The sequence below is a fragment of the Borostomias antarcticus genome, assembly GCF_949987555.1.
Source record: "Borostomias antarcticus genome assembly, chromosome: 21".
NCBI lineage: Eukaryota > Metazoa > Chordata > Actinopteri > Stomiiformes > Stomiidae > Borostomias > Borostomias antarcticus.
In genome coordinates this window covers 20,347,512-20,360,433 of record NC_140254.1, presented here as the reverse complement: position 1 = coordinate 20,360,433, position 12,922 = coordinate 20,347,512, and the positions used below count along the sequence as shown (strand labels likewise).

Below are 12,922 nucleotides of genomic sequence, written 5' to 3'. Positions count from 1 at the left end.
GCTATACAAATAAAGCTTTGATTGATTGATTGATTGATTGATTGATTGATTGATTGATTGATTGATTGATTGATTGATTGAGAGAACAGTAGCAGAGCTGACCGGAGCCCCAGAGAGCCCCCTGCTGGGACCGGAGCCCCCCAGGGAAACGCCCCAGAGAGCCCCCTGCTGGGACCGGAGCCCCCCAGGGAAAGGACCCAGGAGCAGCGGACCCTCATTTCAAGCTTTTTTTCACCTGTCGATTGACTGGGGACTTTACTGTTGGACCATTTTCAATAAAAATACTGAGTTTCACTAAACTGCCCGTTAGGTGAACCTGCTGTACGGTCTCTGTCTGCACAAGGTGTCTGTTTGCCTGTGCGTGCTCTGGGTTGCCAGTAATATGGCAGGCCTTATCTAGGCCTATGGAACGCTGCTCGCTTGATTGCGCTCAAAAACATGAAAGAACATTAGAAATGCAGCAACAGGAAGTAGATGACATTGTGGTTGGGAAGCAAAGGGAACTGTTTAAATTAATGACAATATACCTGGCTGATTTCATAGAGTTTCAATCAATCAATCAATCAAAGCTTTATTTGTACAGTACATACCCCTTATGTTTTTTTTCAGGTGGAGATAATTAGATTTGTCACTGCTCGGCCTAGTAATGGACTAGACACCCCTGGGTGGCAGATCTCTGATCAGAATGGCTTGTACTACATACCTGTGAATGTTCATGAAGATTGTAGGTAGAAATAAATTTGGTTTAAAAAAAAAAAACGCCATACATAACCCTTATGTTTTTTTTCAGGTGGAAATAAATAGATTTGTCACTGTTCGGACTAGGAATGGACTAGACACCCCTGGGTGACAGATCTCTGATCAGAATGGCTTGTACTACATACCTGTTAATGTTCATGAAGATTGTAGATAAAAATAAATTTGGTCTGAAAAAAAAAACGCCATACAGTATAGCGCATTTCATACCCAGAGGCAACACAATGCGCTTTACAGAGAACAAGGGAGGTGGGCATACGACCCACTCTCTACATATTCCAGAGGGAAGCAAAAAAACAGTAATCACCCGGGGGCCAGATAAGTGAGCTGTAAAAATTCTTCCCTGACCCCTCTCAACAAGGCGATCAAGCAAGCTCCAGGAGTATGTTTGTCTACCGGCTAAGAACATTTATAAAGCAATACATTACATTAAATTACATTTCAGAGTAAGAGAGGCTAAAAAAGCATCATAGGAGAGACATGGCAAATACTGGTGTGTGTTTGCTATGGCCCAGGCCTAAAGCCTGAAATGGGCTGGTGTATGTCTGTGTGCACGTGTACGTTAATAACACAATCTCGGTAAAATAATGTTAGGTGAGAAAAGGGATTCATTATAGGAATGATTTTGATAACCAACTTGCTCAGCTAGCTACCCATCGAGTTGTGTGTGTCATCATCTTACCCAAACATTGGAGTCTCCGCTCCCAAATAACGCAGCGCATCTATGCCGGTGAATCAACCATGGTGGATGAATGATTCAGTTGAATTCGACTCCCAAGAGACTGGCCAATAGGAATGTGGCCCCGCCCATGACATTATATTCATAGCGAAAGCAAAATCCTGACACGAGAGCAAAGACTTTTGAGAGAGAGAAGAAAAATGTTTTGAGAGAAACAATTTTTTTGAGAGAAAATGTTTTCACACTGATAGCAAAAAAATATATATTTGAGAGTAAAAAAAAGTTCTTTGAGAGTTTTTTCTTCTTCTCGGAAAGCATTTTTAAAATCTCAAATTATTATTTTTGATATTCTGACAAAATACTTTCTCACAAAACTTTTTCTAGTCTCAAATATTATTATTTTTTGCTATCAGTGTGAAAACTTCTTCTCTCAATTTTTTTCTTCTTCTCTCATATCATTTATTTTCTATGGAAGAGCATTAGGGCCAACAACTCAGTTTATTTATTTTTTAAACTTCTGAGTTTAAAGTCAGAATTTCAGAGAAAAAAGTCAGAAATAACTTCTGAGATTAAAGTCTGAATTTCTGAGATTAAAGTCTGAATTTCTGAGAAAAAAACTCAGATTTCTGACTTTGAAGTCAGTATTTCTGAGAAAAAAGTCAGAAATAACTTCTGAGATTAAAGTGAGAATTTCTGACTTTAAACTCAAAAGCTTAAAAAAAAAAAACTCAGCTGTTGGCCCTAATGCTCTTCGGTAATTTTCTCACATGTAATAAAGCCACAAATCAAACTCCATACATGCCAAGGCACAAAGGCCATTGAGTGAAATAAGAGGATTTGAAGCCTACAAATAAATTACTTTCTTAATTTAGCAGACGTTACATTTCATGTCATTCCAGTTCACAGCTATTTCGATAACATGGCTAGCTGGTTCCGTCCTACTAATCAGTCCTGAAGAGAAACAAGCCTGCACCAGCCCATAAACCAGGCTTGGCCTGGTCTAGTTTGTGTGCAAATTTGTATTATCGATATTGGAAAAGATGTGTAGGACCCTTACCGGTGGGTTGTGTAGGACCCTTACCGGTGGGTTGTGGTTGTGTAGGACCCTTACCGGTGGGTTGTGGTTGTGTAGGACCCTTACCGGTGGGTTGTGGTACTACATTCTTGTGTGGCGGACGCACACGGACAGAGGCCGAGGAGCACCCGGCTCCAGACCACTCCGCTGCACCCCATCTGTCTGCTTGTTGTCATGGAGGTGCCAAGATGGCGGTCCTGGCCTATAGCCTAGGCAAACGGGAAATAAATCAGTATTTTAACATAAAAAATGCCAAACTATTATCTCTCGTCGTCGTCGTCGTACTGCTTGTGTTTCACACAGTTTCACGGTACTGTGGGGGTGAGTAATCAGCCATGGATGTGGAGGAATCAGCCAGCAGGCCACCGTAGTGTTAGCTAGATAAACCTCACATTAAACTAGCCAGCTAATAACATTACATTACATTACATTACAGTCATTTAATAACATAAATAATAACAGCTAACATTGCTAGCTTGCAGGTTCACGGAGGGGAAAGTCTCACCCAAAGAATATCTGATTAAACATCTCAATCAAACGCCTATGGTATTGCACGGGATAGCTCATGTTAGCTGTGAAGGCTAACGCAATAAAGATGTGTGTGCCCATAGTGATCGGACCTAGATAACTGCCCTTAACGTTAACTAGATATCTTACGTTAACTATAGTTATGGTGCGTTCGTTTATAACTGGGAGGTGGCAAATTGCGACTTGCTACTAGGAATGATTAAATAAAACACCGCATGAACTCGCACTTCCTCGTCGCAAATTCGGATGTTTCTCAGCCCCCAGTTGCTCGAATGCACTAGATATAACTAGGTAACTGTGATATAATGGTATATAGATATAACTAGATAACTGTGATATAATGGTATATAGATATAACTAGGTAACTGTGATATAATGGTATATAGATATAACTAGGTAACTGTGATATAATGGTATATAGATATAACTAGGTAACTGTGATATAATGGTATATAGATATAACTAGGTAACTGTGATATAATGGTATATAGATATAACTAGGTAACTGTGATATAATGGTATATAGATATAACTAGGTAACTGTGATATAATGGTATATAGATATAACTAGGTAACTGTGATATAATGGTATATAGATATAACTAGGTAACTGATATAATGGTATATAGATATAACTAGGTAACTGTGATATAATGGTATATAGATATAACTAGGTAACTGATATAATGGTATATAGATATAACTAGGTAACTGTGATATAATGGTATATAGATATAACTAGGTAACTGTGATATAATGGTATATAGATATAACTAGGGAACTGTGATATAATGGTATATAGATATAACTAGGGAACTGTGATATAATGGTATATAGATATAACTAGGTAACTGTGATATAATGGTATATAGATATAACTAGGTAACTGTGATATAATGGTATATAGATATAACTAGGTAACTGTGATATAATGGTATATAGATATAACTAGGTAACTGATATAATGGTATATAGATATAGGTAACTGTGATATAATGGTATATAGATATAACTAGGTAACTGTGATATAATGGTATATAGATATAACTAGGTAACTGTGATATAATGGTATATAGATATAACTAGGTAACTGTGATATAATGGTATATAGATATAACTAGGTAACTGATATAATGGTATATAGATATAACTAGGTAACTGTGATATAATGGTATATAGATATAACTAGGTAACTGATATAATGGTATATAGATATAACTAGGTAACTGTGATATAATGGTATATAGATATAACTAGGTAACTGATATAATGGTATATAGATATAACTAGGGAACTGTGATATAATGGTATATAGATATAACTAGGTAACTGTGATATAATGGTATATAGATATAACTAGGTAACTGTGATATAATGGTATATAGATATAACTAGGTAACTGTGATATAATGGTATATAGATATAACTAGGTAACTGTGATATAATGGTATATAGATATAACTAGGTAACTGTGATATAATGGTATATAGATATAACTAGGTAACTGTGATATAATGGTATATAGATATAACTAGGTAACTGTGATATAATGGTATATAGATATAACTAGGGAACTGTGATATAATGGTATATAGATATAACTAGGGAACTGTGATATAATGGTATATAGATATAACTAGGTAACTGTGATATAATGGTATATAGATATAACTAGGTAACTGTGATATAATGGTATATAGATATAACTAGGTAACTGTGATATAATGGTATATAGATATAACTAGGTAACTGTGATATAATGGTATATAGATATAACTAGGTAACTGTGATATAATGGTATATAGATATAACTAGGTAACTGTGATATAATGGTATATAGATATAACTAGGTAACTGTGATATAATGGTATATAGATATAACTAGGTAACTGTGATATAATGGTATATAGATATAACTAGGTAACTGTGATATAATGGTATATAGATATAACTAGGTAACTGTGATATAATGGTATATAGATATAACTAGGTAACTGTGATATAATGGTATATAGATATAACTAGGTAACTGTGATATAATGGTATATAGATATAACTAGGTAACTGATATAATGGTATATAGATATAACTAGGTAACTGTGATATAATGGTATATAGATATAACTAGGTAACTGATATAATGGTATATAGATATAACTAGGGAACTGTGATATAATGGTATATAGATATAACTAGGGAACTGTGATATAATGGTATATAGATATAACTAGGTAACTGTGATATAATGGTATATAGATATAACTAGGTAACTGTGATATAATGGTATATAGATATAACTAGGTAACTGTGATATAATGGTATATAGATATAACTAGGTAACTGTGATATAATGGTATATAGATATAACTAGGTAACTGTGATATAATGGTATATAGATATAACTAGGGAACTGTGATATAATGGTATATAGATATAACTAGGTAACTGTGATATAATGGTATATAGATATAACTAGGGAACTGTGATATAATGGTATATAGATATAACTAGGGAACTGTGATATAATGGTATATAGATATAACTAGGGAACTGTGATATAATGGTATATAGATATAACTAGGTAACTGTGATATAATGGTATATAGATATAACTAGGTAACTGTGATATAATGGTATATAGATATAACTAGGTAACTGTGATATAATGGTATATAGATATAACTAGGTAACTGTGATATAATGGTATATAGATATAACTAGGTAACTGTGATATAATGGTGTATAGATATAACTAGGTAACTGTGATATAATGGTATATAGATATAACTAGGGAACTGTGATATAATGGTATATAGATATAACTAGGTAACTGTGATATAATGGTATATAGATATAACTAGGTAACTGATATAATGGTATATAGATATAACTAGGGAACTGTGATATAATGGTATATAGATATAACTAGGTAACTGTGATATAATGGTATATAGATATAACTAGGTAACTGTGATATAATGGTATATAGATATAACTAGGTAACTGTGATATAATGGTATATAGATATAACTAGGTAACTGTTATATAATGGTATATAGATATAACTAGGTAACTGTGATATAATGGTATATAGATATAACTAGGTAACTGTGATATAATGGTATATAGATATAACTAGGTAACTGTGATATAATGGTATATAGATATAACTAGGTAACTGTGATATAATGGTATATAGATATAACTAGGTAACTGATATAATGGTATATAGATATAACTAGGTAACTGTGATATAATGGTATATAGATATAACTAGGTAACTGTGATATAATGGTATATAGATATAGCTAGGTAACTGTGATATAATGGTATATAGATATAGCTAGGTAACTGTGATATAATGGTATATAGATATAGCTAGGTAACTGTGATATAATGGTATATAGATATAACTAGGTAACTGTGATATAATGGTATATAGATATAACTAGGTAACTGTGATATAATGGTATATAGATATAACTAGGTAACTGTGATATAATGGTATATAGCTCGAATGCACACAGGTCGGAGGTAGGTATTTTGCCACTTGCGACTTGCCACCTCCGACCACAAACGAACGCACCATAATGCCCCATTTATTATTGTCCCTTTAACTAGCTAACATGTTTGGTTGGTGAGTGTTAGCTAGTTCCTTTACAGTTGTATCTGGCTTGAGCTAGCTACATTAACCACTAACCTTAGACTACACACGTATACTTTATCATAACTAACCTTAGACTACACACGTATCATTTATCATAACTAACCTTAGACTACACACGTATACATTATCATAACTAACCTTAGACTACACACGTATACTTTATCATAACTAACCTTAGACTACACACGTATACTTTATCATAACTAACCTTAGTAGCTATGGGGTCACGTATGCGAGTTTAACGTTATTTCTATGGAGTTCAACCCCGTTTTAGCGATTTCTGAATATCGTTTAAATAGTTAATCCTATGTATATTTTGCCTTCGTATAACAGTCAAACTACTGTAGCGCACATATCAGAAAAATCATGTTTGGCCATTTATTCGTTTGACAAAATTGTCACTGTAGAGACCTAGTATTATGTTCTCTCATTTTAGCACAGTAGCAGTGACGTTGTTTTTAAAATATTGTAGCTAAACCTTAAAATATGTGCTCTGAAAACATCAAAGGCGTCAAGTGGGGTCCTGTGTTGGGTGACCCCTAATTAACGAGACATAATAGCGAGCTTTACAATGTCAACTATATCACCATAAGGCGCTCATTCACTATTTACTCACAAATCAAAAAAGTCCCCTATGGTATGGAAAACGTTAGTTTTTTTCAGTGTTGTAGGCAAGACCCCTTGTGGTTTGGGCTGTGTGGATTTAGTTTAGGTTTGGTTTCACACAGCAACTAAAAAACATCACACAGGCCTTAGCTCCATTTGAGAAAGCTCTAACACGGATGGTCACTGTCCTATATGATGGCTGAGAGTGGATACTGTAACGCTAGCATTGCTGAGCATCTATTTTCTCACTGTTTCGCTCATTAAGTATATGTTAAGATGAGCAGGTGAATTTTGTAGCTTCCTTTGTCGTGTACCCCTGGGGGTGTGGTGCCCGAACCTCTTGCCCTGACTGGTGCTAGTTTTCTGATTCACTTGCTAGGCTAAGCCTAACTTTAACTAGCTAGTTAACCAAGTCAGTCATTCTTGTAGGAAGGTGTATGGGATATTGTGCCAGCAACTTACCTACCTGAATTAATTAGACAAATCTGACATTTGCCTGTTAAAGGAACTAAGTACCTCATTGCTGAGGGGCAGACATGAAAAGGTCCACACAGGCCTACTACACTGTGTGTGCATGATTGTGCTATTCCATTAATGCAAATAACGAGGACAGGAAGCAGAAGCGGCCATTTGTGAATCATTATTCAAATCTGGCATGCACACACATCCAGGATGGACGGCATACAGTGGGCTTTGTCTGTGGGTGGGAGTGGGACACAGAGGGCTCTGTGTGTGCATGCAGAGCTCTGCTCATGTCTGGCTGGCTGGGACACCTCCTCTCAGCGCTCTCCATCATTGGTGTGTTTGCATTGATTCATTGGCAGATGGGGCTCATTCACTTTTAGCACCAGTGAATAGTTGGAGAGACTTGAGCTGACATGTTGCTGGCTTCACCAGAGAGAGATGGGCCTGTCTAGCCAAGCCGTACATTGTGCACCGGTCCTTTGACCATGCTGAAAAGCCAGAGTACTCTGGAGGTGTCAGTTGTACATCCATAGTATTCGGGGGGTGTATGTGTGTGTGGATGCACACCTGTGGTAGGCTGTCTGTGCTTGTCTGTAATGTCAGTGTTTTGCTGTCCGCCTCGCTGACGCCGTGTCTTCTGCCTGCAGGTGGGGACACATGCGAGTGGCTGCTGTCCAGCGGACGCTTCTTGGGGGAGAACGTATGGCAGCCCTATGGCTGCATGATGCACAAATACAAAAGCACGTGAGTCACGCCAGTGGGGGGAATATATAGTTTGTGTATGTGTACGTTTGTCTGGTTTTGTGTGCGTGTGTACACTGCTCCAGGCATGTGTGTGATTTTGTGTGTTTGCTGTGCTGTTTGTCATCAGCAGTAGGTCTGGTTGGTTTAGTGTTTCAGTAGCCTAAGTCATAATCTCCCCCCCCCCCCCCACAGTGAAGCAACCACTTGCCTCTCTGAGAAAAGGGTAGCATTTGTTGGTGATTCGAGGATCAGGCAGCTCTTCTACTCATTCATCAAAATTATCGATCCTGAACAGAGAGAGGATGGAAACAAGGTACGAAACAAACACACCCAAACAAAAATGTGGACTTGTGTTCATGTTCATCTTTATTTGGTAGTTTGACGTATCCAGTAGTGTAACACCGTGTCCTAACTGCTTGCGACGCGAGCAACAGAACGCGACATCGCATGCTTGCTGTCCTAACTGAAACCGTTCAATTTCCTGTTCTGTTACGTCATTTGTCTATATTTCCAACTGAAGACAGTTAAAGAACGAACGCCTGTCAACGCGAGCGACAGGAGGAAAATAGGAACAGGGCGAGCGTCAAAAGGGCAGTTAAAACGTCACGCTGCGTCGCTCGCGTCCAGTTAGGACATAACAATAGAAAACAAAGCAATGGAACGCATTTTGTCGCTGACGCTCGCTCGTGTGTAGTTAGGACACGGTGTAATGCTTTTAAAATAGATGAGATAACTGCGTAAACAGGGGTTCTGGTAAAGTCAGGCTCTTGCTAGATAAAGGGGGGAGCATTCACTGTTTGTTTTCCTCTCATCCCTTCCAGCATGAGAACATTCCCTTTGAAGACGAAACCTCGTCCGTGAACGTGGTGAGCTGTTTGTAGCTGCTCTGGTCAACATCAGTCCAGATATTTAAAGTCTATCTTACTTAATGTGTACTATTTCACTCAGATATAATTTTAGCTCGTTCCCCCCAGCAGTTCCATGTTTATTTTTATGGAGTTTTCCTGTGGCGATGTACTGATTGCATCCTGTTTGTGGATAGGACTTCCTGTGGTATCCTGAGGCAAATAACTCCATGAAAGAGCGCTTGCTAGGATGGGCCGAGGTGAGAAGTGGACCCCCATGGTCTTTTCTGTGTGCGACATTGCAATTAAGTATTAGCACAATTATCCATGGGAAGTGTGTTAACCTTTTAAGTCTGCACTCCGCAAGACCAATCACTGTAGCTGTGCTTGCAAAACAGTGTTGCTTTAGTAGAGCAAGGAAGCATGAATACCAGCTGCTCATCATTTTCAGCTGATTCAGCTCTCGGATGAAAGTTTTTTTGTGTTTTGGCATTCCAAGTCTGTTTCTAATAAACTGAACAAACAACAATAGCACCGATAGTTCAAGATTGTTGCCGGTGCCACTCAGACACATTTCGAGATTGTACACAATTATCTGATCCACCGTACTGTAGCTATCTTGGTAAGTGGATTGTCAGTGTACACATTAGGCCTATGTATTTACTGACTGTGATTTTTGTCTTATTTGTTACAGGATTCTTCTACCAAACCGGATGTGGTCGTCATTGGTGCTGCTACAGTGAGTTCTGAATGCTTACGTAATACTTATGATCTCAATGGGGGAAAAATGCACCAACCTACCTTACCGTACCACGGACACACCGATTTAGCCTATAAGATTCCCATAAGTATTACTTTGCATTCAGATGATCTATAAATTCCCTCTTGTGGGCAAAATATAACAATTATTTTCTACGATCCCATTTTCACTAGTCTAGTTCATTTTTGAGTTCTCATGCTGTACCTTGTTATTGTAATCCTTCTCTTTCCCAGTGGTCCATCAAGTTGCACAGTGGCAGCAGAGAGACCCTCCAGCAGTACAGAGTCAATCTGACGGCCATCTCCTCTCCCCTGGAGAGGCTGGCCCAGGATGGAGAGGTCTACTGGGTTCTGCAAGGTGGGCCTCTTCGCTTGTTAGCCTGGGTCCTGTGAGGTTAGCCTGTTAGCTTGCTAGCCTGGGTCCTGTGAGGTTAGCCTGTTGGCTTGTTAGCCTGGGTCCTGTGAGGTTAGCCTGTTAGCCTCTTCGCTTGTTAGCCTGGGTCCTGTGAGGTTAGCCTGTTAGCCTGTTGGCTTGCTAGCCTGGGTCCTGTGAGGTTAGCCTGTTGGCTTGTTAGCCTGGGTCCTGTGAGGTTAGCCTGTTAGCCTGTTGGCTTGTTAGCCTGGGTCCTGTGAGGTTAGCCTGTTAGCCTGTTGGCTTGTTAGCCTGGGTCCTGTGAGGTTAGCCTGTTAGCTTGTTAGCCTGTTGGCTTGCTAGCCTGGGTCCTGTGAGGTTAGCCTGTTAGCTTGTTAGCCTGTTGGCTTGCTAGCCTGGGTCCTGTGAGGTTAGCCTGTTAGCTTGTTAGCCTGTTGGCTTGTTAGCCTGGGTCCTGTGAGGTTAGCTTGTTAGCCTGTTGGCTTGCTAGCCTGGGTCCTGTGAGGTTAGCCTGTTAGCTTGTTAGCCTGTTGGCTTGCTAGCCTGGGTCCTGTGAGGTTAGCCTGTTAGCTTGTTAGCCTGTTGGCTTGTTAGCCTGGGTCCTGTGAGGTTAGCTTGTTAGCCTGTTGGCTTGCTAGCCTGGGTCCTGTGAGGTTAGCCTGTTAGCCTGTTGGCTTGTTAGCCTGGGTCCTGTGAGGTTAGCCTGTTAGCCTGTTGGCTTGTTAGCCTGGGTCCTGTGAGGTTAGCCTGTTAGCTTGTTAGCCTGTTGGCTTGTTAGCCTGGGTCCTGTGAGGTTAGCTTAACCATGGGCAATGGGAATGGGGAGAGAGGGTGGAGCTGTGATGATTGTGTGTGAAACAGCGAAGCATCTGATCTAGTCTTGCTGTGTAACCAGCACTCTCATTCTTTCTCTCTTTCTTTTTCTCTCCTTGTCTTCCTCGTTTACCGACTCGATTTCTCACGTACACCCTCTCGCACGCACGCGCACACGCACGCCTCCTCTGTCATCTCGTTATCACATGCACACACGCTCGCTCTCCAGACCCAGTTAACGAGGAGATGCTGAGTGACAACAGGAAGATGATCACTAACGAGCAGGTGGACCTTTACAACGAGGCGGCGGCGGGCGCGCTCAACGGCAGCAAGAGGAACGCCAAGGCCAGGGTCAGGCTGCTCGCCGCCGCACGGCAGGCCGCCATGGAAACCATCGCCCGGTCAACCGATGGCCTGCACCTGCCCGAGAGCACCAGGAATGTGGTGGGTGGAGGTCCAACCTGTCTCTGCTGGGGTTGGTGGGGGTTGCCAGTGCCAAAACGCTGGTGTTAAAGCTGAATAGACTAGGACAAAAATGTGGACCCTAAATGATTGGTCACAATGGGATAGTAGTTTGTCTTTCATAGCCCACACGCGTATACAATAGTCCTTGTATGTTCTCCAACAGTTTCAACATTTGACCTCTACACTTAGAAACTTGACAGTATGCCTTCACATCAGGCCTGGGGGTGCTGAAATACTAGATATTACTATATATTATTATATATTTTCGATGCATTTGATATAAAATTATGAAAGTTTACTGCTTTATTGGTTTCATTGTATGCCGAGACATCCCAAGTATTTGAATGTATTAGCAAATAGTGTATTTTACTAACGTCTACTGTGTATTTACCTCTCTGTCTCTCTCTCCCCCCCCCCTCCTCTGTCTCTCTCTCCCCCCCTCCTCCTCTGTCTCTCTCTCTCCCCCCCCCCTCCTCTGTCTCTCTCTCTCCCCCTCCTCCTCTGTCTCTCTCTCTCCCCCTCCTCCTCTGTCTCTCTCTCTCCCCCCTCCTCCTCTGTCTCTCTCTCCCCCCCTCCTCCTCTGTCTCTCTCTCTCCCCCTCCTCCTCTGTCTCTCTCTCTCCCCCCTCCTCCTCTGTCTCTCTCTCCCCCCCCTCCTCCTCTGTCTCTCTCTCTCCCCCCCTCCTCCTCTGTCTCTCTCTCCCCCCTCCTCCTCTGTCTCTCTCTCTCCCCCCTCCTCCTCTGTCTCTCTCTCCCCCCCCTCCTCCTCTGTCTCTCTCTCTCCCCCCCTCCTCCTCTGTCTCTCTCTCCCCCCCCCTCCTCTGTCTCTCTCTCTCCCCCCTCCTCCTCTGTCTCTCTCTCTCCCCCCCCTCCTCCTCTGTCTCTCTCTCTCCCCCCCCCTCCTCTGTCTCTCTCTCTCCCCCCCCCTCCTCTGTCTCTCTCTCTCCCCCCCCCCTCCTCTGTCTCTCTCTCCCCCCCCCTCCTCTGTCTCTCTCTCTCCCCCTCCTCTGTCTCTCTCTCCCCCCCTCCTCCTCTGTCTCTCTCTCTCCCCCCCTCCTCCTCTGTCTCTCTCTCCCCCCCCTCCTCCTCTGTCTCTCTCTCTCCCCCCCTCCTCCTCTGTCTCTCTCTCCCCCCCCTCCTCCTCTGTC

The 12,922-nt window shown here is 40.9% G+C and overlaps 1 protein-coding gene across 1 annotated transcript in view; it reads left to right on the top strand.

Annotated features, from left to right (window-relative positions):
- Nucleotides 1–2,683: 2,683 nt before the first annotated feature.
- Nucleotides 2,684–12,922, top strand: part of casd1 (CAS1 domain containing 1) — a gene marked incomplete at its 3' end in the record, with an annotated part of 21,163 nt that continues 10,924 nt past the window's right edge. Inside the window, exons 1-8 of the mRNA XM_084455053.1 lie at nt 2,684–2,831; nt 8,424–8,520; nt 8,713–8,833; nt 9,342–9,386; nt 9,563–9,625; nt 10,060–10,104; nt 10,359–10,482; nt 11,540–11,754. Coding sequence (XP_084311179.1) covers nt 2,699–2,831; nt 8,424–8,520; nt 8,713–8,833; nt 9,342–9,386; nt 9,563–9,625; nt 10,060–10,104; nt 10,359–10,482; nt 11,540–11,754 — 843 coding nt within the window. The 5' untranslated portion in view covers nt 2,684–2,698. The remainder of the gene's footprint in view (nt 2,832–8,423; nt 8,521–8,712; nt 8,834–9,341; nt 9,387–9,562; nt 9,626–10,059; nt 10,105–10,358; nt 10,483–11,539; nt 11,755–12,922) is intronic.